This window comes from Brassica napus, chromosome A6 (assembly GCF_020379485.1).
Source record: "Brassica napus cultivar Da-Ae chromosome A6, Da-Ae, whole genome shotgun sequence".
NCBI lineage: Eukaryota > Viridiplantae > Streptophyta > Magnoliopsida > Brassicales > Brassicaceae > Brassica > Brassica napus.
The window spans coordinates 2,186,835-2,214,023 of NC_063439.1; the positions used below are offsets into that span (position 1 = coordinate 2,186,835).

The window sequence follows — 27,189 nt, forward strand, 5'->3', positions numbered from 1 at the left end:
GCATGAGACAGAGTCTTCTGCAAGAATTGAAGGCCATGCGGATTCAGAGGTGAAAGCAGAGTGACCAAGCACGGAAAAGACGGTGGACAAGTCGTTGAGAATCATAATATGGAGATGAAGTAAAGAACAGTGAAATGGTTTTCTTTGGCTAGATCGAGGGTAACAACACATTCACAATATAAAATTATAAATCACACACCAAGTGAAAGCACATCAAACAACCTGTCAGATATTGTTTTTTTTTTCAATTTTCTCATCAACTTATATATAATTTCCAATAACAAAAATATCAGAAATTTAAATATTAAATTTTTTTGAAACTCATAAGACAAAAAAAAAATTGAAATAGTTTTATAATCATCTAGCTACTTATATTTTTATAATAGATTATGATATTTATATATCAAAGTAAACATACAAAATATATATAATAAAAATTAAAATTTAAACAAAAAACCCGGGCGTAGCCCGGGCCGATCCTAGTTCAATATAAGGTGATACGCACTATTAATCATACTCTTTTTTCCAATTTTTCATTAATTAGGTGAACGATTTTATTTTTCTTCATCTTTTGTTAGGTAAATACACGAAGTCTTTTGTCACGACGTCGTTTTGGGGGTCTAGTGAGGCTGGGATGACGTCGCTAAGTCGCTCGACACGGCCGCCTTTGTGTAATCTAACATTGTCTGAGCAATGAGGAAGGCGATACCTTATGCAGACGAATGTCTGGTTTGTGCTCGAACAAACAAGTGGAAGCTCTACAATAGTTTTAATTAGGTTCGAATGTAAAAACGTTCCTTTTTTGTATATGTAATGATTTTCATTAACCTTGCGCAGGTATTTTTTTTTGAAACACAAGATATTTCAATTAATTAAATTTATTAAAAATTAGGGAAATTAACACTTAACTAGGAAAATATGAATGAAATCTAAAATATAATAATTAATTAGAGCCATTATTAAAATCTAAAAACATAATTAACTAGAGCTATTAATTAATAAGAAAAACCGAAGAGGTAGACGCATGTGCGCTACACTTAAATCATTAGAAGAGTGTACTGAAAATTGAGAACAATGAATCTCTTGTAACCACGATGCCAGTAGAGCTTCAGTTCTTGGCCTTCTTCGAGATCCAAAGAATACTTCATTGTACTCCAACCTTTTCCAAAAACATATTTGGTGTCGTCGTTAAAACGCTTTATGGTGACTTTGTATTCGTCTTCTTCCGTTGCATCATAAACATCCACTTCCTTACCGTTTCTTAAACCCTCATCTGTAACACCATCCATCACCGCGAGAACTGACTCAATTTGTTCTCTCGGTAACACCATATTTTGTACATAATCAGTGTTTGTCAGTTGTTTTGTTATAATCATAGCAGGATGGATGGGTTCGACAGTATCAATAGGATATAAAGCACCAATGATCATATTGATGTTTTTTTAAAGAAAAAACTAGAGATAGCTATTGAAAGTAAAAGAAATAAGAATACTTGTGTAGTTTTTTTTTTGTCTGTTAGACAGAAACATATATATATATATACCCGGATTAACCTGAGAAGAAAAGAAATACAAGAAAAATAGAAACTCCAAAGAAATCAGAAATATTCCGTTTAAAAAAAAAGGCGAAACCGTCCATATTTTTGCTAAATGATCTATTAATACTGAAATGAAAAATGGAAAGAGGAGGAGCAATGTAGCTTGGGAAGTAAGTCATGATGTCATGAGCAGAGAGGTATGTTTACATAAAAGCATAACAGCAAGAATAGAAATACAAGAGAAGAAGAAATAGAAAAATCTCTCGTAACAAAACTTAAAATTGTATATATTTTACTATACCATCGTATCTGCTATTAACATCTCATTAGTTTCATAAGATTTTGTATGCATTAAGCTATTAGTATCACCTAACTTGATGTAATTTTTATATTTATCAAAATGAGGCATCAAAATATTTTTATATCATCTTTTAATTCCATACTTAAGCAACAAGAAACAAATATTACTACTCTTCAACAGTGGATGATATGGAACTCAACAAATGTCTTCATCAACTTCAAAGCATTTTCAGAGTTAGCGTTATGGATATGGAAGCAATGTCCTTCCTCTTCTTCCTCCACCACTTCCAACTCTCCTCTCCACCCACTCTTCTCCAGCTTCGCCGTGGAAGTAGATAAGTAAAGGTAGTTTTTCACCGGCGGCGAGTTTTGTCGATTTATGAGGGAGGAAGAGACGTATGGAGAGGTTATGCTCGGTTGAGTACACGACGTCTTTTGTCACGACGTCGTTTTGGGGGTCTAGTGAGGTTGGGATGACGTCGTTGCCGCTAAGTCGCTCGACGCGGCCGTCTTTGTGTATTCTGATGGATGGAAGATGATCTGAGGTACGATGAGGTTCCATCTTTGTTTTTTTGGAGAAGATAGTGAAAGTAAAAAATGGTCCAAATGGTGATAACACGTAGTAGGATGGCATCGTTACCAGCACTAATATGCAGGTTATATACTGTGGTGGTTAACAAAATTAAAATTAATTTTTAAAAATAAAATAAAATTTACTTTAATTTTATTTGGATTTGTCCCTTGGAAAGCTAATGTCTGGGGCAGATTCCATAGCCAAAAGAGGACTTATGGATCTCAAAAACTCTTTTTCGGTTACATCAGTTACTGGTAACATGCATGTGTCAATACAGAGGACGTATTTGAAACGAAAGTGTGTTACTGGTTTTGCTATTGCAATTAGAATTGGACTACAAGTCTCATATGGCCAGAAACATTCAATATAAGGTGATACGCACTATTAATCATACTTTTTTTCCAATTTTTTATTAATTAGGTGAATGATTTTATTTTTCTTCATCTTTTGTTTGGTAAATGAGACTTACGTATTGAATTACAAATATACGTCTAATATGTTAAAGCTTTTCTGCAAATAATAGAGATTGACTGCTGTCCGCAAGAGAGAGTAGATTTGGCTCAAAGCCTCTGAAGGAAATGTGAAGCATGGTGTGTTGCAAAGTTCACAAGGAGAAATGTTGAAACATGTGTGACGATTCGATTAACCAATCTTTATGTATAAAGTTCGTGAATACAGTGCGTTAAGATTGGATTATTACTTTATTTAAGATTGATCAGTTTAGACATTATGCGTGAATAAAAAACGAAGACATCAAGTTTATTCTTATCAGACTAAAGTCAAGAACAGAGTTTAAGCTATACTCTTCAACAGGTGATAAAGTCGACAAACTTCTTCAAGAATTTGGGAGCATTTTCAGAATCAGGGTCTAAGAGATGAAAGCAATGATCTTCCTCTTCTTCCACAACCACCTCAACATCTCCTCCCCACCCACTCTTCTTCAGCTTCGCCGCGTAGCCCAACCCTTGTCGCACAAACACATCTTTCCCCGCCACCGCAACCAAAACCTTCTCACATCCCAACCCGGAAAAATCCGAGTCGGATCCAACCACGTTAAACAACGGATCATCCGTTCCATTAACACTATTCGGACTCGCGATCTCCTCCCAAACTTGCGCGATTCCTCTTCTCGTCTCCACGTCTTGCACATCATGCTCGTCGACAGGATCAGTCCCCCAGAAAGCTGGATGAACAATCGCAACCCCTTTGATTCTAGGGCTAAGCTTCTCCTTACCCGCTCTCATGGCCATGTGGTGCGACATATTGGCTCCGGCGCTATCTCCGGCGAGAAAAACTCTGTTGAAATCAGCATATTCGTTGATCCAATCCACAGGACCAGACCCATCTGAATGCGAGAAGACCCACCGAATCGCAGACCATGAATCCTCATAAGCCGCCGGGACCGGATGCTCCGGCGCGCGGCGGTACTGAACCGACACCGCCAAGCAACTCGCGGCTTTCACAACCTCCGTCAGGAAACTGTGGTAAATGGGAGAAAAAGGCGACTCGACGATCCACGCTCCGCCGTGGATGTAGATAAGCAACGGGAGTTTGCTACCGGCGGCGAGTTCTCTGGCTTTATGAGGAAGGAAGAGTCGAGCGGAGAGGCTATGCTTTTGTGAGTACACGACGTCCTTCGAGACGACACCGTTTTGAGGAGTTAGAGACGGTGGGACGGTTTCGGTGCCGGAAAGACGCTCGACGCGACCGTCTTTGTAGATCCTGACGAACGGAGGATGCTCGGAGACGAGATCAGATGAAGAGTGTGAACAAATACTACGAAGAGTTGTGTAAGGAGCGGATAGCCGGTGTAGGTGGTGGTGGTGGCGACCGGAGACGCTGACGGCGGTCCGTGAAGATGACAGCGGAAAGTTATAGCGAGGAGAGTGAAGAAATAAGCGGAAGAAGAGAGGGGGCGAAGAGAGCGAGGAGGAAGAGGTGATTCTTCGGAGCATTTTTACCGAAATATCTTTTCCGACAAGGATTGCTTTGTGTCTTTTTTTTTTGGACATCTGAACTTTTATTAAATGGATCAAAACCCCAGAAGGGCAAAACCCAACCAAACTATATACAAAGAAAGCCTAAAACATATAGACCAAGAGAAAGGACCACCACAAACAGCCCAACACAAACGAGCCAAAACATTAACTAAACAATCTACGGGCCACCAGCCCATAGACGTAAACCGTTGGGAAGGAAACCGCACGCCTCCACCACGTGTCCGATTGCCCAGCAATCAATGACACACGCGTCAAGAAACGAGACAGCTGCCTTCCTCCGGTGCCAGAAAGACAGAACGACAGAGCCACGCCGTCAGCGAAGCCTAACCGAAGGAGATCCCGTTCAACCGAACCGCTTTCAACTTCGATCAGTCGAGGTATCTAATCTGACGGATCAAGCGTTTCCAAGAAGAATTCAATCGACATCAATCGATCCCAAGCTTTCGAGATTCCATCAAAGGCTGAGAAGGAGAATCAATTGAGCAGATAACCGCTAGAAACACTGATCAAACGGAACCGAGACCCGATAAAACCACCGAAAAACTTCCAGAAGAAGAACACGGCGGAGAGAAAGCCAGCCGTCCATACGTTTGAGGGATAGCGAGAACGCTGGAGACAAAAGCCGACCGCCCATCGAAGAAGAAGATGCGACGCCGGAAGCAAAAGCCGACCGTCCATCGGAGAAGAAGATGCGACGCCGGAAACAAACCCGGACGGTGATACCGAAACCGGAGGGAAAGCAAACCGCCGTACGACAACGACAATTGCTCAAAGATTCATCTCATCACTTTCCTCTGTGAAAGATCCTAGAGAGAGAACAGAGGAAAAGGAGAGAGAAATCAACCATGTTAACTTTTTTACAATATAATACATCTCAGATTGCTTTGTGTCTATCGGCGAGAGTACTTTATCCAAATCTTTTACTGCGGAAATAAAATTTGGACAACGTGTCTATCTGTCCATAGTGGAGATGTGTTTCCTGTTTTGTATTTTCCACACTATTTGTACTTCTAAATAAATATAATTAAAATACTTTTCTCAATTTAAAAATAAATATTACCCCTCAAACTATATTAAATAATTATTTTTCAAGTAACACTGAAAGATGAAATCACAAAATAGTATTCGTTAAAAGCAAACATATATATACATATATTTAAAAGAAAATTTAGTTATTAGGATTTAGAATCTAAGATTTAAGAAAAAAAAATTTTGTTTAACCAATGTGTTTTGTAACGACTACATCAGACATCATTTGATTTGTTGAAAAGAAAACTTTTTGTTTTAAATATTTTATTTTTGATTTTTTATATTAAAATTATCATTTGATAAAAATTAGTTTATTCTGTTGTTTAGTAAATGCTATTTTATGATTTTGATTTTGTGTGATATTTTTGAGATAATTTTTAATATCATAAAAGAGATATGCGCTTTGAGACTAAGTCTAAGACTATGTATAAGATTCAACACCTTTCACTTCATTTTTTAACATTTCATGTCATCTTCTCTTTCTTTCACATCATCATTTAACACACATTAAATTTATATACACTACAATGGTTTTGTTAGATAAAATTCAATATTATATTTTATCAATTAATAATTATTTTTTTATATATCCAAATTAAATAAATTTAGTCTCTATCTATATATAATTTAAAATGATAAATTATAGTATAAAAAATAAAAATAAATTAATTAATTTATAATAAGATTAATTTATTTTAAATAATTAAGAAAATATCAAAAATATTTAGAAAGTGATATGCGTCGTCGGTGACCTCTACTTTCTTTTTATTCAACATGTTGAATCTTTTCAACACCAATTAATCCACATCATCAAATTTCATTTTTCAGCACCCTCAATATAACGATTCAACTGTTGAATCTTTTATTCAACATTCTCATTGTACATAGTCTATCAGCTTTGCATCCAGCCACCACAACTCCTTGCACGACCACCGCTACAACTCTGTTTACCATTTCATTCCGTTCACTTCTCATCCGTTATCACCATCGTTGCATTATACACCACCAATTTTATCAAATTTATTGCCAAAAGGAAATCCGTTCTTTCTTTTTGATTTTTATGTTATTGAATTTTTACATTTATTAATGCAATGAAATATTAGAAGATTTTTAATATTTAATTAAAATAATTGTTTTTTTGTAAATATTTTCAGCTGCTAGAAATTAATCAGAAGTTGATTACTCAAAAAATCATCGGTACATTCAGATAATTCCAATAAAAACTTCTTACAATATTATCGTAACTTATCCAATGTTTCCAATAATTGATGATTTTCTAGATTCAAACTCCGATGAAATTAGGATTATCGAAAAATGATATAAACTTCTGTTTAGTATGGTTGTCGAGTATCACTTTTTTTTTGAAGTGAATGAACTTGATTAAACAAAACATAAAACCCAATTCTAATTGAAGTCCACAAATATTGCTTACCAAAATGAAAACCCACAAATATTGCTTACCAAAATGAAACGCGTACCGACTCTAGGATTTACGAATTAGTGAGATGAAATCCTAGATGGGTATCTTCGGAGAGAAGCAATCCGATATAGACTCCACAAAAATCTTCTTAAAGAAATTAGAAGCATTCTCAGCATTATATAAACAGCAGCAAGCAGTATCTTTGATTCAGTTTATTTCTTGCAAACATAATGAGTAAAACAAATCGAATTAAAAACAGGTACAACAAATTTAAAAATTTATCCAAAACACAGGTAATCACACTATTATCATCATCAAAGAACATTCACAAAATCATCATCACCATTTGAACCGTCGGTTATAAACTCAACAAACCTATCCAAAAATCTCAAAGCACTCTCAGAGTCAGGGTTCTGCAGATGGAACACATGTCCTTCCTCTTCCTCCACAACCACCTCCACATCCCCTCCCCACCCACTCTTCTTCAGCTTCTCCGCGTAACCCAACCCTTGCCGCACGAACACATCTTTCCCCGCCACAGCAACCAAAACCTTCTCACATCCCAACCCGGAAAAATCCGACCCGGATCCGACCACGTTAAATAACGGATCATCCGTACCGTTAACACTATTCGGACTAGCGATCTCCTCCCAAACTTGCGCGATTCCTCTTCTCGTCTCCGCGTCTTGCACGTCAAGCTCGTCGACAGGATCAGTCCCCCAGAAAGCTGGATGAATGATCACAACACCTTTGATCCTCGGCTCAAGCTTCTCCCTACCCGCTCTCATGGCCATGTGGTGCGACATGTTGGCTCCGGCGGAGTCTCCGCCGATGAAAACTCTCTCGAAATATGCGTGCTCGTTGATCCATTCCTCCGGACCGGATCCACCGGCGTGGGAGAAGATCCACTCAATCGCCGACCAAGAATCCTCGTACGCCGCCGGGATCGGGTGCTCCGGCGCGCGGCGGTACTGGACCGAGACGGCGAGGCAGTTGGCGGACTTGGCGAGCTCCGCGACGTGGTTGTGGTAGAGGGGGGAGAAAGGTGACTCGATGATCCAAGCTCCGCCGTGGATGTAGATTAGCAGAGGGAGCTTCTTGTTGTTGTTGTTGTTGTGAGGGAGGAAGAGACGGACGGAGAGGTTATGTTCCGTGGAGTATACGACGTCCTTTGAAACGACGTCGTTTGTTGCGTCTAGTGAAGGAGGGATGATCTCGGTGCCGGTGAGACGCTCCACGCGACCGTCTTTGTAGATACGACCGAAGGGAAGAAACTCTGAGACGATTTCAGTTTCCATTTGGTTGGTGTCTTGGTGACTTGGTGTGAGATTATTAAATTATATACTCACTATATTATAGAGGTATTTATATAATTTTTAAAAAATGAGACAAAGATCTATGTTTCTTTATTTTCCATACGGACACGTAGCACTGACACTGGACACGTAACCTTTTCTTCTATTCTTTTTTATTTTTATTTAATTTAATTTGGGAATTTAAGAAAAATGACAGCAAAGAAAGTATGAAATTGGTAAGCTTAATATGGGCAGATATTTGGAAGTTTATATTTATTTGTTTCCAACAGCTTATATGGGCAGATACTGGGAGTAACTTCAAAGCAACCAAATCTTGTTTGTTGTATACATTTATAGTATTCAATTCTTCTGGATTTTATGAAAGATATAGTGAAGCAAGCATATACGTCTCTCTCTGGTCTCGACTGATAGACAAGTCAAAAAGTATTGCTACAAATTATTTGTCTAAGAATTATAAATATCGTAATGCTCTACAAGAGTCGTCCCACATGAGCAGAGTAGTTACTTTTTCTGAGTTTTAAAATCATACTTTTTTTGACCCTTTGTAACTGACCTTCAAAGTTTCATATTACTGGAAGGACATATCCAGATTTAATTGAAAAGTGATATAGATACCCCATAGAGAGCAGGTTAAGATGCAAGGATATATCCAGATTTAATGGAATGTGATACATTATACTCTATAGAGAGCAAGACAACTGTATGTAACAGAGTAATAATCTATTTATGAGTAGAGACCATTTTCAATAGCTGCCTATATTTTTTACCCTAAAAGTAGAGTATTCTAAAAATTTGCTCCAATGATTACTTCTATTTTCTACTCTAATATATTTTTTCTATTTATTTCTTAATTTTTATACAATCCATAAATTTTAAAATATTTAAAATTTACCTTTTCATTTTATTTTATAGCAATATACTACCATAATTACACTATTTATATAACTAAATGACTATTTTAAAATTTTTTTTTATTACAATACATAATTAAAAATAAATAATATACTAAACATAGTATTTAAATGTGAAAAGTTATACTATATAATTCTATTTGATAGAAAATGAGAACATATAAAAGATGAAGTGTTATTTTATAAAGAAAAAGTCTCCCTCTAAAAAATAAAAATAAAGTAAATAAATAGTGTTATTGTAGATTTGGAATAATATTATTCATTCTTCTATATTTGGTGTAAAATCTGGTATACCATTATAGTAACTTTTACTATATTTTTAGCGTTTAGAGAAAATAGAATACTATTGAAGATGTTCTTAGCCGAAAAAACTAGTTATTTGAGAAGCGATTATGTAAATTTTTTTACAAATATAGATATGTCTGGTGAATGCATAAATGGTTGATATTATCACCATGTTATAAATAGAATGGAACATTATTTAACAGCCAGAGAGATCGGGTGAGTAGAGCCTCTGAGTGTGAGTTCTACTTTTACTGCTCTGGTTTGGAAAAGATATGCTTGAAACATATTAACTTTAAATAATGGGATCACTTCCAGTGTTTAATTCTCTTTTGGTATGGAACTATAGCTTGTGGAGGATAAGATGAGCACCATACTGTGGGTGGAGGGTGAAGACAGTGTAAGGAGCATGGACATAGGTAGGAGAAAGCTCAAAGGAGAATCTCTGTAGAATCAATGCCATTGCCATCTTTGCCTCTAATAAGGCAAAATTTTGGCCAATACAGATCCTTGGTCCCCAAGCAAAGGGAAAGAAGGAGACTTGGCTCTTTGTTGCCTTTGAGACACCATCTTCGAATCTCTCGGGCTTGAACTCTGCTGCATCGTTCCCCCATAGCTGGGTATCGCGTTGGACTAGCATAATAGGTAGATTGATCTGAACACCACCTGGTAGTGTCAGGTCTCCTAGCTTCATCTCTTTGTGAATCGTTCGGGTCAGAAGAGTTACTGGAGGATATAGCCTAATGACCTCATTAATTATCATTGTCATCTGAAAGAGATCAAAACATTCAGCAAAAAAAAAACATGAAAACACAACCAGAGGATAGTTACTTGAAGGTTTTGGTTTAGACTTACAATTTTGAGATGGTTAAGGCCTTCTGTATCGGGTTCTTTATCACCAAAAACTTGCTTCACTTCTTCTCGTGCACGAGCCTGCCAGTCTTGGTGCTGGCTTAGCAGAATCATTGTCCAAACTAGAAGTACTGAAGTTGTCTCTTGCCCGGCAAAGTAGAACAACTTGCACTCCTCTATCACATCGTCAATGCTCATTCCATTTCCTTTAGCTTGTCCTAAATTTGATTCAAGAAGTATACCTAACAAATCTTCGTTTGGTGCTTCTCCAGCCTCTCTTGCCCTTAGCCTTTTGTTAACGAGCCCTCTTAGTATATCATGGGTTTCTTTGGCTGCTGCTTTTATCCTTCTATTGTCCTTTGTTGGGAGATATCTTCACGAAAAAGGACAACATTAGTCATGTTTCCTAAAAGAATTTCACTGGTTCTAAGTCCAAGATTCAAACCAGGAGAGTGAGGTTTTCATTACCTATATCCAGGGATGTAAGATTTTCGAAAAGCTTGTATAATGAGCTGTGCTAGTTCTGTTTGGAGCTCAAAGATCCTCTGTCCTTCTTTGTAGCTGCTGCCAAAAGCAGTACGAGAGATCACATCTTCTGTTATACTCATGAGCCCAGGCCAAACGTCCACCTCACAGGATGACCCTTTGTCCGAAACCATCTTGTCCCATTTGTCAACAACCTCGTTGCAGCTCTGGTGGAACACAGGTACCATATTCTATTCATAGAAACAGAAGTCACGTTTTGAGTCAGATACAATACATAAAACGTAACTCCAGACTTGAAAAAATAAAGCCAAACCTTGATCTTCTCAAGGTGGAAAGCAGGGTTGATGATTCTTCTGTGTTTTGCCCATTTATCACCATCATAACTAAAGAGTCCACTGATTATAAGGTTGGTCAAAGGAAATGTATGTGGCTTTGGGAAATCATAAACTTTATTGAACACTTCCTTGATTTGCTCAGGATCCGTAATGGTTATGGATGGTATAGTTCCTCGCCATGTAAAGAAAGTCCTTCCTGTTCCAGACACAGAGATACAAAACCTGACACCTTTAGAGTAGACCAGGTACTCTCCGGACCCAGTCCCTTGTCCCCCCGGACCCCAATTTTAATATATTTATATTTTTATACCAAATTTTGTAAAGCACTTTTTATATTATTTTATTAGAAGAAAATTTAGTAAAGCACTTTTTGATCAAAATTTGGTAAAGCACTTGAAAATTTAGTAAATCACTTAAAATTTTAAAATTAAGGATTTAATTTTATTCTTTTCCTCTAGAATCCCTAAAAATGTTGAACAAGCCCTCGTACTTTGCAGCAATAGTTTTCTTGTTTTCGGTATCTCTATTATGTTCTTAATAGATAGGAATCAAGAAACATACCGTAAGTCTTGAGCATGTGCGAGGGGAAAGGCAATACACGTGAGATGATATCATCCGTAAGTTTGATGGGTTTGGACCTTGCCTCCTTTGACATGCTATTGTCCCTTCTCATGTCTCCGACAAGTGGCGTATAAGGAGTACCGGCAATACCCTGTCTTCTCAGGTAACTTTCAAGCATCTTTGGTTTAAACCAAACCCACTTTAGAGTTCTCCATATCCACAACAACACAACAAATATAGCTACTGAAACTATTACAGACTCAGCTGATGTTTGCATATTCGTTTCCAGAAAAGAAAGAGAAAGAGAGAGATATGGACTAACCCGCTGATATTCTCAACCATATATAGATTGAAAAATTCCATGTTGGTGATGACCTCACCACTTATGTCATTCACACTTTATGCTACGAAGCTACAGGAAGCAAATTTAGATTTGTGTGGGGAAAAAGGCACGACCGTCAACATTTTCACATTTCTTTATCACTACAGCTACGGAAAACATTTTCCTGGTACAAGTGAATGTATTATATTAAACGTGTTAGACTTGCCCACTGATTAATTTTGTTTGAAAAGTGAACGTTAATTAAAAGTCAATTGGTCACATGAAGTTGTTACATAATCAAAATGTTATCTTCTAAACTCAAAGAATAAATTTAATTAATAGACCTTTAAGACTGTTTCGCTGGGACCAAACTTAATAAAACATTGGCTTAATAAAACAAAATTTAATACAATTATACTCTTCAAATAACTAATATTTAGATCCTTTTGTATATGTAAATGTATAAGTGTGTTTATACAAATATTTATACTGTTTATTAGACATAATTGTTTAAAATTTTATATATATATATATATATATATATATATATATATATATATATATATATATATATATATATATATATATATATATTGTTCCATGTGTATACTACTACACTGTTATGAATATATTATAATTTTTAGATATCTTTCTATTTGAATGACAAAAAAGATTACTCCATATGCATAGTGTCTAAGTTTGCTTTGTATTTTATACCTAAAAAATATGTATTTTGGTTAATGTTACTATTTTGCTTCATTTTACTATAATAGTTAAGTAAATTATCAAATGTTAATATGTATTTTTGTAGTTTAACTTAAATATGTACTAGTAATTTCGTTTCATTTTGAAATATATATTTTGCAAATATAGGTCTCTTATTTTATATATTGTGAATGTTTTTAGATATTGTTATTTTGATTACTTTAACTATTTTAACATTAATTTACCATTTTATTTTTATATAAACTGTATTTTGGAATAGTCGCAAAAGTCACATGAAAATTGACAGAAAAATTTCTTACATTCCAAAACCCAGATGAAAACTTCAAGTTTGGCGTGTAAAGGTGATAGACTTTGTCTTGAGTTTCTTGTCTCCATCAGTCTCTCAAAATCTTCAACTGTAATGTACCATCCTTGTCCAGAGAAAACATTCTTATCATTCCTAGATCGATCTATAAAACATTCCTTCTCTGAGGTGTGTACTATGTGTTTTCTCCTCTCTATATTGTGTGAGTTGGAGTTGAGAATCATTATGCTTCGTTGCCATGTGTGCTTCATTCCATAGCATTACTTATTTTTCTACCAATTGTAAAGTATATGTTTAACCTTTTCAATATCTTGATCTGGTCAAATGCAGCATAACAAGCCTGTTAAATCTCCTTAGTCTCGTAATTTTGTGTTATCTCTTAATAATAAAAAAGGTGTGGTAATTAATGCTCTCTCTCTCTTCTAAAGTCCCTCTTATTCTCATATTCCATATAAAACCAAGGTTTCTGATCAAGTATGAACCACCTTGTGTCTCCTTTGAAATGAAGAAACTTTTATGGAGTCTGACTCTGTTTGGTGTCATCTTAATCTTCCCTGTTAATGGGGTGATGGAGTATGATAAAATGGAGAAGTTCACAGATTTTAATGGGACAAATGTGTATCAGACCGAAAATAATGTCAAATCCAAAGCAAAGGTTACAATGGTTGGACTCACTCTCATTAAAAATGCTGCTCTGAGATCAGCAGGTAACATCTTCTATAACACGATCTGATTTATTGAACCATATCCTTTGATAATATGTTTATTATTACTCACTTTTTCGAACATTGATTCATTATATCATTCGATTAGCGTTTTTGTGTTATTGCAGTGTGTCTAGATGGAAGTCCTGGCGGTTATCATTTTCATCCCGGGTCTGGTTCAGGAGCAAAGAATTGGCTCGTTCATTTGGAGGTTTGTTGCATCACAAAGATAAGTCTCTCCTAATAGATGTTAATAATATTAGTCGTACATGATTTCGTTTGATGTTTTGATAGGGAGGCGGATGGTGTAGTGACACTGAAAGTTGTGAATACAGCAAAAGAACTAGTCACGGATCGTCCAAGCATATGGAGAAAAAGATACCTTTTACAGGAATTCTAAGTGACAAAGCCTCTGAAAATCCAGGTTAGTGTTGAAATCACTATGTGTGATGATGTCTACTTCTGTTTAGGTTGCTAATACAAATTAAATGTTTGTTTGCAGACTTTTATAACTGGAACAGAGTAAAAGTTAGGTACTGTGACGGTGGATCCTTTATGGGAGACAATGAAAATAAGGTTAGCCAAGTCTAAAACATAAGTTTGAGAGGATTACTGTTTGTGTACTATGATTGCTATATGTTACTTTTTCTACGTATTAGGATGCAAAACTTCAGTTTAGAGGAAAGCGAATATGGACTTCTGTTATGTCAGATTTGTTGTCGAATGGAATGGAACATGCAAAGCAGGTAAACCATAGTTGTTGTTTTCGTGTATGCATATGTCGTGTAATATCGACTTTATATATGTCACATTAGGGTCTGCTCTCTGGATGTTCTGCCGGAGGCCTTGCAGCAATATTCCAATGTGAAGACTTTAAGAGTTCACTCATGTCTTCCACCAGGGTAAAATGTCTGAGTGATGCTGGCTTTTTCGTTGATGCGTGAGTGATTTTCTAGCCAACTTCTTTTAATAAAACTTTGGTATCTATATATATATATATATTGAATTGTTTTGTAATTTATGTAACTGAAGCACTGATGTCTCTGGAGATCGATCTCTGAGACAGTTATACACCGACGTAATAGAATTTCAGGTACGAGCACATAAGATTTGCAATGTGTTACATTTCTCGAGTATATACTAATATGACAATTGTGTAATGTTTCTACAGAGTATTACAAACAATCTCCCTAATGACTGTTTAAATCGTCTTAATCCAACTTCGGTATATGTTTTCATCTTACATCTTCTATTCTATCTTTATAGTAAAAAACCAAATGAACTAGATCTCATAAGAAAGTGTACTCAATGCTTCAATATTTACAGTGTTTTTTCCCACAAAACCTAATAAACCAAGTCAAGACTCCATTGTTTATTCTAAATGCTGCATACGATTCTTGGCAGGTTAGTTTATCATCTTCTTTAATCCTCAGCTCTATCTACAAACGTCAAAATGTATCTTTTGATACAATGTATTCCTGCAGATCCAAGAGAGTTTAACTTCTAAATCTGCAGATCCAACTGGAAGTTGGGCTGACTGTACATTTAACCTCGCCAAGTGCAATGAATCCCAGATCATGTTCTTTCAAGGTGAAAAATGAGCCAATAATGTTATGGCTTTTTAATAAAACCAACTGAGCTAGTGCTTTCGAAATATGTAATACAGAGTTCAGGATTCATATGGTGAATTTGCTCGGTGGATTCAAAGAGCAGCGTAAGAATGGAGTGTTTCTTAACTCGTGCTTTTCTCATTGTCAAACAGAGAGCCATGACACATGGTATTCCAAAAACTCTCCTTCGGTTAAGAACAAGGTAGGCAATACTATTGGTTTTTACTACAGATCATGATTCGTGAACTATACAATATAATCCGCCAAACAATCCACTGAAAAGATGGGAAAACATCCAAACTAACACTTTAGCAGCCATTCTTTTTGAACTTTTGTTTTGATCTTATTTTTTGACTGACATCAAATACAAATTTCCATGCTAAATTTAACCATGTTATTTCCATTATACTATTTGTGATATTTTGGTATGATTTAAGCCCAATTATTAATGATGTTTGTTCCATATACTGAAACAGAGGATTGCAGTTGCTGTGGGAGATTGGTTTTTCGAAAGAGGAGGAGCAAAAATCATAGACTGTGCTTATCCTTGTGACAAGACTTGCCGCAATTTAATTTAAAGGATAAATTTGTTTTGTGTTTCTATTTTTTTGGGCATCCAAATCCTTCTTTCATTCTCCTAACAGCCAAAAACTTTAATAAAGTAGAATACCTAAAACGATTTACCTAACCAAATTGGTAGTGTCAAAATTAGTCCGAACCCTTTTTTTTTTTTAGTATGAACTATTGCTATTAGAAAACTTCGAACAATACGTGCCAATAATTTTTTAAGTATGAACTATTGGTGCATATCATCTTCTGCACTAGGTCAGAATTTTTTTGTTTTTTTGTTTTACTAAATTTGAAGGTCATAATTATGGCAAAAATCACATTACATTTTTCAGAGTATTATTACCTAAAAGCTAAGCTTTAACCTCTACGTGCAGGGAAGAGAGGTAGAAATACTTTTAGTTGGGGGCACAATGTTAAAAATAACAAAACAAATTCTGAGTCAGGGGCACTTTATCTATTTCTTCACTAAACTATGAACAATTCAACCAAATTAATTCAGATTACGTAAGAAATTTTCAAAAACAGTAGGGGCACGGGTTCCTGTTAATGTCCGACCGCCCCTGAGAGAGACTACTTCAGATATTCCTACCACTCATCATTGTATTTCCCACTCCATTTGTACTACTAATTAAACCTTTTCCAGTAAAAATCTAATGGTTTCCAGACCCCATTAACATTACACCAACCATTATAAACCAAATTACGATGTTGAACAGACTCTTTTGTATATTCATTTTGTCCCCTCCACTAATTGAGCATCTTCCCAATAATATCTTATATTCCCACTAAGCCTGAGCGTTCGGGTACCCATTCGGGTTCGGATCGGGTTTTTTGGATTTCGGTTCCATTTTGTAACATCTTCTAGGTCTCATTCTAGTAAATTTACAAGTACGAATCGGATTCGGATATAACACTTCGGTTTCGGATCGGTTCGGATATGTCCAAAGTAACCATATATCATTCGGATTCGGGTTATATCGGATCGGGTATATCCAAAGTAAAATCTAAAATTTAAAAGTAAAACATAAGAAATATATCCTTCTTTGTATATAATGGAGTATTTAAAGTGTTTATTTAAATTTTTAATACTTATTGTTAGATATCATATCCAAATAAATATGAAATTGAATATTTGAAGTAGATATTTATGTTTCAAATATTTATATTATATATTAATTTAGACATTCGGATCGGTTTCTTCGGATATTTTTTCAGGTTTTCGGGGTTTTTGGATTTTCGGGTTACCCGTTCGGGCTCGGTTAATAACACTTCGGGTTCGGATATGTTTTGTAACACCCTATAAGATCCATTGAGGTATTTTTTACATTTCGGATCGGGTACGGATCGGGTGTTTCGGTTCGGATTCGGTTCGAATTTCGGGTTTCGGATTTTATGCCCAGCCCTAATTCCCACTATTTGTAGGATCTCTTGATGGAGTAATCTTTCTAAAATATTTTTTCATTCCTACTTTTTCATGGATAATATCCAAGGAAAAAACTCGATGAAAATGTCTTTTGGAAGTGTCCAAACTAAATAATCCAAATCAGAGAATATTGAAGATATTTGAAAAAGGCCTAGGTTGTAGGATGTTAAGCTAGATGAACTTCAAACTTAAAATCAATTGTTAATAAGTGGAGTGGCATGTCTATCTTATATATTACTAAAGATTCGTTCCAACATCCGATGTATGACACTTTGTATCTAATGTAGGAGACCTTAAATAAAGCCCAAGTTTTCTGTGCATAAAGATATTCAAAGGGACTGTTAATAATTGATTCCCTATCCTCCTTCTCACATGATCCACATTGACAATTTATCCGATACATTAAATTTTTGATAAGACCCATCATATAAGTGTATCCGGCCAAATAGCGAGAAGAGAGGCGGTTGGAAAAAGACAAGTCGTCAAAGGCAAAAAAGAGATATAGCCGACTTTTTCCTATATAGAGAAAAACTCATTTGAAGGATGAGACATTCACAAACACACGGAATCAGCACAAGAACATGGTTTGTATATGTTTTATTGTTATATTATATATTAATATAATATAGATCTAATTAGCATTCACCTGTGTTAGTATATTGTTGTATTCATATTTATATTTTCTTTGGAAAAGAAATAGTTCTTTTCATCCATAAATTCAATGTTTTTGATGATTTTTCTTTATTAGTTTATTTTTTGATATTAATTATTAATGATATTAGAAAAATTAGAAAATTACTTATTTTTTATACTTTGAGAATTTTTGTAGATGTATTGTTACTTTAACTATTTTAACAGTAATTTACCATTTATTTTATTTTAAAATGTACGTTGGATTATTATACCACGAATATGTATTTTTGGTTAATATTACTATTTTGCTTTGGATTTTCCATTTTATTATAATAGTTACCATTTTAAGTAAGTTGTCAAATTTTAATATTTATTTTGTTAGTTTAACTTATATATGTAAAATTAATTTAGTTCTATACTAAAATATATATATATATATTGGGAAATATAAGTTTATTCTCCTATACACTGTGATTTTCTTAGATGTTTTTCTTTTTCTTAATTTAAATATTTTAACACTAATTTACCATTTTATTTTAGTATAAAATGTAATTTGGATTATATACCTAAAAATATGTATTTTGGTTAATATTACTATTCTGCTTTGATTTTCCATTTTACTATAATAGTTAAGTACGGTGTCAAATGTTAATATTTTTATTTTGGTATTTTAACTTATATATGTAATAGTAATTTCGTTTTATTTTGAAATATATATTTTGGAAATATAAGTCTCTTGTTTTATACATTGTGAATGTTTATAAATTTTTTTTGTTACTTTAACTATTTTAACATTAATTTACCATTTTATTTTTATCTAAAATGTACTTTGGATTTATTACACCTAAAATATATATTTTCCCACCATTTTACTATAATATTTGCCAATATTTTAAGTAAGTTTTCAAATGTTAATATTTATTTCTTTAGTTTAACTTATATATTTAGGCCCTATATGGTAACCAAATGAATAAGTGGGAATAGTGAATTCGTTGTCATTACTTACAATTTACACTATATACAAAAGATATTTGTTATTTATAATTCCTTAACATTCATTTGCATTTAAAAAATAATAAACTATATTTATTCCTTAACGTAAGTACGTAATAGACATTTCTCTTTGTTCCTTTTATTTTATTATTCATATTCTTTTAATGGTTACATGTTGAAGCCTTAATAGTAATTAGACTTTAACCCACACACATGCGCTGATGTTTATTTTTATTTTTTAATAAATAAATATTTATTTGCATAAGTAATAATGTATATTTTTATAATTTACCTGCATTAAATAGTTGTTTAATTTGAAAATTTTAAACATAATAATTTATAGTTTATATTAAGTAATTTTGTTTTGTCGTGTAAACTGTCAATTGCATTATCTTTATTTTTCAAATATGATCCATGCATTCACACAAATGTATTTTTATTTTTTATGGAACATTATTTAACAGCCAGGAAAGATCTGGTGAGTAGAGCCTTTGAGTTTGAGTTCTACTTTTTCTGCTCTGGTTTGGATAAGATATTCGTTAAAAAAAAATTGACTTTAAATACTGGGATCACTTCCAGTGTTTTATTCTTTTTTATGGTATGGAACTATAGCTTGCGGAGAATAAGATGAGCACCATACTGTGGGTGGAGGGTGAAGACTGTGTAAGGAGCATGGACATAGGTAGGAGAAAGCTCGAAGGAGAATCTCTGTAGAATTAATGCCATTGCCATCTTTGCCTCCAATAAAGCAAAATTTTGGCCAATGCAGATCCTTGGTCCCCAAGCAAAGGGAAAGAAGGAGACTTGGCTCTTTGTTGCCTTTGAGACACCATCTTTGAATCTCTCGGGCTTGAACTCTGCTGCATCGTTCCCCCATAGCTGGGTATCGCGTTGGACTAGCATAGTAGGTAGACTGATGTGAACGCCACCTGGTAGCGTCAGGTCGCCTAGCTTCATCTCTTTGTGAATGGCTCGTTTTACATGAGTTACTGGAGGATATAGCCTAAGGACCTCATTAATTATCATTGTCATCTGAAAGAGATCAAAACATTCAGCAAAAACAAAAACATTAAAATGCAAGCAAAGTCACCATAAGGTTTTGGTTTTGACTTACAATTTTGAGATGGTTAAGGCCTTCTGTATTGGGTTCTTTATCACCAAAAACTTGCTTCACTTCCTCTCGTGCACGAGCCTGCCAGTCTTGGTGTTGGCTTAGCAGAATCATTGTCCAAACTAGAAGCACTGAAGTTGTCTCTTGCCCGGCAAAGTAGAACAACTTGCACTCCTCTATCACATCGTCAATGCTCATTCCATTTCCTTTAGCTTGCTCTAAATTTGATTCAAGAAGTATACCCAGCAAATCTTCGTGTGGTGCTTCCCCAGCTTCTCTTGCACTTAACCTTTTGTTAACGAGCCCTCTCAGTATAACTTGTGCTTCTCTGGCTGCTGCTTTTATCCTTCTATTGTCCTTTGTTGGGAGATATCTTCACAAAAAAAACAACATTATTCATAGATTGCAGTGGTTCTAAGACCAAGATTCAAGGCAGGAGAGAGGGGTTTTCATTACCTATATCCAGGTATGTAAGATTTTTGAACAGCTTGGATGATGAGCTGTGCTAGTTCTGTTTGGAGCTCAAATATCCTATGTCCTTCTTTATAGCTGCTTCCAAAAGCAGTACGAGAGATCACATCTTCTGTTATACTCATAAGTCCAGGCCAAACGTCCACCTCACAGGATGACCCTTTTTCGGAGACTATCTTGTCCCATTGGCCAACAACATCTCTGCAGCTCTGGTGGAACACAGGTACCATATTCTATACATGGAAACATAAGTCACATTTTGAGCAGATACAATACATAAAGCATGCAGCCTAACTCTAGACTTGAAAAAATAAAGCCAAAACCTTGATCTTCTCAAGGTGGAAAGCAGGATTAATGATTCTTCGGTGCTTTGCCCATTTATCACCTTCATAACTAAAGAGTCCACTGACTATCAGGTTGCTCAAAGGGAATGTATGTGGCTTTTGGAAATCATAAACTTTGTTGAACACGTCCTTGATTTGCTCAGGATCCGTGATGGTAATGGTTGGTATAGGTCCAAGCCATGTAAAGAAAGTTCTTCCTATTCCAGCCACAACGAGATACAATGTAAGTGACAAGTGTAAATGAGAACTTATAAAAAATCTACACTAAAAGATTAAGATTTGTTTTGTCAAATATATAAAATAGTGAATTTATGTCTTAAGTTCAAATGCCTTCAGTATACTATGTGTATCAGTAGAGTGATGGAGTCACCCACACGAGCGCTACCGCGCGCTAACAACCCGCCCTGGCTAGTGGTTCTTGGTATAGCTTAAAATATTTAAAAACATAAGTAATTTGTGACATATAAATTTGAATAATATATGCTAAATATTTTAAGTTAACAAGAAAATTGATCCAATTTATATATTTGGATGGAAAATCAGTAGGAATTTAAGGTGTGTATGGTGTTTTGAGTACTATTATTATTTTTGGATATTTACTTTTAGCTATTTTTCAAGTATTTTAAATAATTTCAAGTAGTTTATGTATTTTGGATATTAAAATCTAAAAATAATTAATATATTTAAATATACAAATTGTGATTCATGTATTTTTAGGTACACGAAATATTTTAATTCGGGTTAGATTTGGATTTGGTATTCAGATACCAAAATTTTGTTTCTATTCGGAGATTTTACTAGTTCCGGTTAGTGCTCGGTATTAAATTTTTAGATCGTGCTCGGTTTGGTTTTTTGGGTTTGGGTATTTTGCCCAGTCTTAGTCTTAGATTTGCACTTTTAATTTCATTTCCGATTTTTCGAGTCCTAAAAACTTTTGTGTGTACCGGATACACGTTCTTGTCTTTGACAAAAGGCGTAATACCCGATATACTTCAGCAACAGTTTTCTTGTTCTCGGTATCTATATTAAGATAACAGATAGAAATCAAGAAACATACCATAAGTCTTGAGCATGTGCGAGGGAAAAGGCAATACACGTGGGATGATATCATCAGTTACTTTGATGGGTTTGGACCTTGCTTCCATTAACGTGCTATGGTCCCTTTTTATATCTCCTATAAGTAGCGTGTAAGGAGTACCGGGAATACCCTGTCTTCTCAGGTAACTTTCAAGCATCTTTGGTTCAAACCAAACCCACTTTAGAGTTCTCCATATCCACCACAATACAACAGCTATAGCTACCGAAACTATTACTGTCGCAGCTGATGTTTGCATTTTTGTTCCCAGAGAAAGAGAGAGAGAGATGGCTAAGCTGCTGATATTCTCGGCATATATAGTTTGTAAATGCCTATATGGCTATATTGGTGATGAAATCACCACTGATGTCAAATATTATGCCAAACCAGAATTGAAGTCCATCTTCTTAGCCGTCATCTCCTATTAATTCTCTGATAATTATTCTGTTGTGGCCGTTGGATTTGTGTGAGGGAAAAAGACATGAGTGACAACATTATTGACATTTCTTTGTCACTACAGATGAAAACATTAGTCCGCCAGAAGTGAATGCAAATATGTACTTTTTTCTTACTTTTCTTCTCTAGAAAACTATGTAATATGAAACGTGTTAGGACGTGTTTCAAATAAAGTGTTTCAAATAAAACAATGAAACGTGTTAGGACTTGTCCACTGATTATTTTCCTTTGAATTGAATGTTCGATCAAAGTACTTTGGTCACATCAAGTGTTACGTATGCGTGAATGACAAGTTAAAAATACTATTTTAAGCTAAAAATAAATTTAATAAATAGATGTTATGCCAAACCAGAATTGAAGTCCATCTTCTTAGTCTTAGCCGTCATCTCCTATTAATTCTCATTACTCAAAGCAGCCTATGCCTCATATTTTTGTCGATGAGAGTTTGTTTCTCTCAAGTTAATATGCATAATTGATTGAAACACACAGCTCAAAACAAATAATGGTGTCTTACTTTTTAAGGGTCCTGAAAGGATCGATTTCATTCCAGTTTGTCTTATATTATTACTTAAAGAATCAATTTTGCTACTACTTTCCATATTTAAATCGTGAAAAGCTTAAGTCTACATGAGATTAAACAACTTATTCCCCACACTTGGTCAATGAAATGTAAAGCTAAACAACCTTCTTAGTTACTTTCACTGAATCTCAAAGCTGGATTTCGATTTGTCCATGTTTTTGTTCACAGCCTGGATATTGTCTGCTCAAACGTGGGATCGATGCAAACGACAACCTGCGCAAAATTTGGAACATAACTAAAAAAGTAAGAAAACCTCATGTTACTGTAAAACTGGTATGTTTCCATGTTCATGAAAACTTAAGTTTCTAAGCTTTGAAAAAGGATTTATTATATTACCTTTCCAGTGCTTTTACCGGAATGCAGATACTCAACAGCATCTGCAACAGCGTTTAGACCTATAAACTTTTTCTGATCAATCCCAACCTACCAAAGGTGACAACAACAAAAAGGCGAGTTGTTAACTTTGGTGAACAAAACTAAATGTAAACAAAAAGAAACGCGAGGTTTAAGGTAACACACTTAAGCTTAGTTATTACCTTGAGCTTTCCGAGAGAGTAGAGATGGAACAACTTGTTAAGGTTTTGTTTCCAGAGCTGACTATATTGCACCAGAAAGAAACCCGCCTGGAAACAATATTCAGTTTGAACAAAATCAATTGAAGTAAACCAATATGAGTTTCTTAAGTCATCATTGTCAGATACTCAAACATACCACGGTTTGGCTTTTTGCAAGAATCTTCTCGCAGAGCCCCGGATAGTTTGCGGGTTGCCACCCCTTCTCACCTTGATACTGAGAAGAGATATCAAGTTATAACTATACTACTTCAAAATAAAAAAGAAGAAATGATGTATAGATATAATTGTTAATAAAACAGAACCTGAGAGATCATTCCAATCACAATGAGCCGTCCGTAAACAGCAAGAGCATTCAAGCACAGATCAAACATTCGACCACCTACAGATTCATATATGATATCCACTCCCTTTGGAAACTCCTTTTTCAAGACCTGTGAAAATTATGAATATTAATTCTCTATTAAGCCCACATAGACTAATAACATAATATAAACTAGAGTTTCTACCGTCTTGATATCTTCTGCTTTATAATCTATGACTCGATCCACCCCAAGCTCTTTTAATAGCTTGGCCTTATCTGATCCCCCACAAGTAGCAATCACTTTATTTCCTGCTAACTTTGCAAGCTGCATAGAGAATCTCACAATATCTATACTTAATACTTCCACAGATGAAAGAAAGGGAAATGATGAATGTTATGGTTAATAATTAAAACAACATATGATATGGTTACTGGTTAATAGATTAGACAATTACATAACATAAACTATCAATGAATCAACTAGAGATTTTTTAGTACCTGGACTGCGAATTGTCCAGTCCCTCCTGCAGCAGCAGTCACAAGTACCGTTTCACCTGATTTCATTTGTCCTGCCTGTGAATCCCACAAGACAAATGAAATTTTCAGACTGCATATCCACACATGTTTCGAATGATAATAAATATCTAACAAGCAGATAGCTAACAAAGCTTGTTAATAGATCAACCAAGACCTTTTCAAGGGCGGTTAAAGCAGTTAATCCTGAGGTAAGCATGGCGACAACTTCTGGATCTGGCCTTGGAACAGGAAGCACGTGCTTAGAAGAAACCTAAATCACCAAAAGACAGGATCACATTACCATTGAAGCCTTGAAAGAATCTCAAAATGGTTTAGAGAACTCTCATACTATCATGTGTTCAGCATATGCTCCAAATGTCATAACGGCAGCTGGAGTCCCAACTTGCAGATTCTTAACAGATTCTCCCACTGCTGCAATTAGTCCAACTCCCTGACAAAGTGAAACAGTTTAGGAGTATTTTTTTGATGTAAACAAAAGGCTGTAGAAACTGAACTTAATAAAAAATATTACCTCAAATCCAGCATCAAAAGGAAGCTTGGGGGAGCCACCGCTAAAGTAACGACCTGAGCTGAAGTTTACCTGCTCATAGGTTTACAGCAAGGAGAATATTAGAAACAGCTAAGAGGAGAGTCATCCAGATATATCGGTTAATACACCTAAACTCTGTGTTATGTGCACTGCGATAAGCTATACAATACAAAATCTTGGATAGGAAAAAAAGATCTTACATCACTTGCGTTGACACCAGCATAGATGATTTTCAGAAGAACTTGGTGCGGTCCAATGGGTAACTGTAGTGGTGCTCGAACTATGCGGGTAGCATTGCGGAAATTATGAGACAAGGCATGTACAATTCTGAAGGAGAGAGAGTGAGACACATCAGTATGTGTAGTCTAAGAGTAGATATAAATATATTTTAACTTACATCTTCTCGAAGCTTTGAGGAAGTTTGATATTTGAAGTTACTTTAAAGGATGTTTTTTTGGTGGAAGTTGAACCAACCAAGTACTTTGCCCGTTCCATTGGAGTCGGCCAATACTCCAATCCCCTGCGGTTGGTAATCCATAGACATGCTCCGGCTTTACTCTCATCGGTTATAAGCTCAAAAGCACCTAGAGATACAAAAGAATGGTCGCTCATATGAACCAAAGGCTATCAATAGAAAGTAGAGCTTAGACAATCCATAAAATAGCATTACTTTGTTCCAATTCTTTCTGCACCACTCCACATTTTACTTAACCAATCAACCATACCGATCTCTAATATAACTAAGTCTTGAAGTATAATCAAATATGCACACACACACACCTTTAATCAACATGTCCATAGACATGTAACCGCCTAGCGACTGAAGGAAGGAATCACCAATAGCTCCAGCTAACTCCGTTTGGATAAACTGCACAAGACAAGTGCAGAACCAACACTTTAGGCAACACTCACCTACTTTGGTTTGTAACATGGACGGCATATGTTTCTGAAGTAAAACTCAGATATTTGATGAGAGAAAACGAATAATACAAAACTTCCATAGCATTGACAATTCTTATGTTAATCATATGCTGCATAATATACAATTTAAACAGCCAAACAGAGCATAAATAACCAAACATTTTGAGTGATTCTTCTTACTTCAGGGCAAAGCACATTGATGCGGATCCCTTGACGCTTGAAATATGCTAATGATCTAGTGAATAATACAACACCCCCTGTATAAATGTAAAAATATTGGAATAAAAAAGATAAAACTATTCATATGAAAAGAAACAACAAACAGACAAGTAACCTTTGGAAGCAGAGTAGATAGGATCTAAGGGCGATGGATAAAGACCCGCAGCGGAGCCCATGTTAATGATAACTCCACGCTTTCTCTTGGCTTTCATAGCTTTGATCTACACAACAACAAAAGCAATAAATCATAAGAGCTACACACTAGAGAATTAACAAGGCAAGGAAAATGGTAAGAGTGCTCCAGAGAAAGAAACTACTTGTGTGGGAGCAGTATGAAGTTTATTTGATTCAGCATGTAAGAAAGAAGAGGAGTGAAGACTCTTACAGCAAGATGTGTGCATTCAACCACTGCAACAAGATCCACATTAATGGTGTGTTTCCATGATTTAGATCCATCAGTATCATCTTTATCAAACTTTACAGGATTGGCGATCCCAGCATTGTTAATGCAGATGTCCAGTGTTCCAAATGTCGCTAAGTGCTTGTCAAAAGCAGCAACGAGATCACCTGCTCTCATTTTTACTCAGTACAAACACTAAACACAATAGTAAAATTCTTTTAGCTCAAATTACATCATAAGCTTACTACCTCTATTGGTGACGTCACATTTGATAAAGATAGCAGAAGGAGAGTTTAGAGAAGGATGGAAAGGAGCATTGGCCTTTTGAACAAGAGAGGTAGTCTCTTTGCCTTTGTCCTCAGAGAAATCAACCACACTTACAAAAACTCCTTTCTCCGCAAGAGCCAAGCAGAGAGCTCGACCTACACATATATTTTTTGAACTATTCAATCACCACCTCACACGTGTCACTACCAACTACTTGGGGAATCATATACGTAAATCGAAGGAGATGAAAACTAACCGATCCCGGAGGCACCACCGGTGACAAGAGCGGACAAACCTGGCTTGATCTCCATTTGATTTTGAGGTTAGAAAAGAAGATGATGATGCTTGATCAATGGAAGAAGATTGAAATGGTTTGATTCGAAAATCCAAACAAGAGTGACCCCACAGCCACTTTGGCTGTCCTGTCTTAATAATCCCACCCAATGTAGTGTGTTATATTGTTGTGTCACGTCTCTAATTATACGATACTTGGTTCGGAAACCCGGTTTGTCTTA

At 35.4% G+C, this 27,189-nt stretch overlaps 7 protein-coding genes across 7 annotated transcripts; 1 reads left to right on the plus strand and 6 right to left on the minus strand.

Annotated features, from left to right (window-relative positions):
• Window positions 1–611: 611 nt before the first annotated feature.
• On the minus strand, window positions 612–1,806 carry LOC111213459 (B3 domain-containing protein At1g43171). The gene has a single exon (XM_022715220.2). The coding sequence runs from the start codon at window positions 1,428–1,430 to the stop codon at window positions 1,038–1,040; it is 393 nt and encodes a 130-aa protein (XP_022570941.2). The 5' UTR covers window positions 1,431–1,806; the 3' UTR covers window positions 612–1,037.
• A 1,287-nt stretch (window positions 1,807–3,093) lies between these two features.
• LOC106346136 (probable carboxylesterase 4, mitochondrial) lies at window positions 3,094–4,404 on the minus strand. Its single transcript, XM_013785390.3, has one exon. The coding sequence runs from the start codon at window positions 4,364–4,366 to the stop codon at window positions 3,218–3,220; it is 1,149 nt and encodes a 382-aa protein (XP_013640844.2). The 5' UTR covers window positions 4,367–4,404; the 3' UTR covers window positions 3,094–3,217.
• A 2,631-nt stretch (window positions 4,405–7,035) lies between these two features.
• Window positions 7,036–8,320, minus strand: LOC111212358 (probable carboxylesterase 5). Its single transcript, XM_022713883.2, has one exon. It carries the CDS (start codon window positions 8,156–8,158, stop codon window positions 7,175–7,177), a length of 984 nt encoding a protein of 327 aa, XP_022569604.2. The 5' UTR covers window positions 8,159–8,320; the 3' UTR covers window positions 7,036–7,174.
• A 1,186-nt stretch (window positions 8,321–9,506) lies between these two features.
• Window positions 9,507–11,922, minus strand: LOC106346132 (cytochrome P450 72A15-like). Its single transcript, XM_013785385.3, has 5 exons — window positions 11,604–11,922; window positions 11,021–11,238; window positions 10,690–10,937; window positions 10,225–10,594; window positions 9,507–10,138 (listed from the first exon to the last, which is right to left on the minus strand). The coding sequence occupies exons 1-5, from the start codon at window positions 11,878–11,880 to the stop codon at window positions 9,713–9,715; spliced, it is 1,539 nt and encodes a 512-aa protein (XP_013640839.3). The 5' UTR covers window positions 11,881–11,922; the 3' UTR covers window positions 9,507–9,712.
• Window positions 11,923–13,418: 1,496 nt separating this feature from the next.
• Window positions 13,419–16,014, plus strand: LOC106349694 (pectin acetylesterase 2-like). Its single transcript, XM_022713882.2, has 12 exons — window positions 13,419–13,662; window positions 13,788–13,870; window positions 13,954–14,083; window positions 14,162–14,235; window positions 14,319–14,405; window positions 14,475–14,599; window positions 14,692–14,752; window positions 14,831–14,884; window positions 14,986–15,063; window positions 15,144–15,249; window positions 15,326–15,471; window positions 15,746–16,014. The coding sequence occupies exons 1-12, from the start codon at window positions 13,458–13,460 to the stop codon at window positions 15,845–15,847; spliced, it is 1,251 nt and encodes a 416-aa protein (XP_022569603.2). The 5' UTR covers window positions 13,419–13,457; the 3' UTR covers window positions 15,848–16,014.
• Window positions 16,015–17,588: 1,574 nt separating this feature from the next.
• LOC111212357 (cytochrome P450 72A15-like) lies at window positions 17,589–22,281 on the minus strand. Its single transcript, XM_022713880.2, has 5 exons — window positions 21,872–22,281; window positions 20,794–21,011; window positions 20,456–20,703; window positions 20,003–20,372; window positions 17,589–19,920 (listed from the first exon to the last, which is right to left on the minus strand). The coding sequence occupies exons 1-5, from the start codon at window positions 22,146–22,148 to the stop codon at window positions 19,495–19,497; spliced, it is 1,539 nt and encodes a 512-aa protein (XP_022569601.1). The 5' UTR covers window positions 22,149–22,281; the 3' UTR covers window positions 17,589–19,494.
• A 556-nt stretch (window positions 22,282–22,837) lies between these two features.
• Window positions 22,838–27,155, minus strand: LOC111212356 (prostaglandin reductase-3-like). Its single transcript, XM_022713879.2, has 18 exons — window positions 26,931–27,155; window positions 26,656–26,829; window positions 26,393–26,574; window positions 26,123–26,228; window positions 25,969–26,045; window positions 25,648–25,735; window positions 25,265–25,451; window positions 25,068–25,194; window positions 24,850–24,918; window positions 24,667–24,768; window positions 24,493–24,588; window positions 24,300–24,374; window positions 24,007–24,126; window positions 23,803–23,931; window positions 23,637–23,714; window positions 23,462–23,548; window positions 23,262–23,348; window positions 22,838–23,138 (listed from the first exon to the last, which is right to left on the minus strand). The coding sequence occupies exons 1-18, from the start codon at window positions 26,983–26,985 to the stop codon at window positions 23,088–23,090; spliced, it is 1,890 nt and encodes a 629-aa protein (XP_022569600.2). The 5' UTR covers window positions 26,986–27,155; the 3' UTR covers window positions 22,838–23,087.
• Window positions 27,156–27,189: the final 34 nt, after the last annotated feature.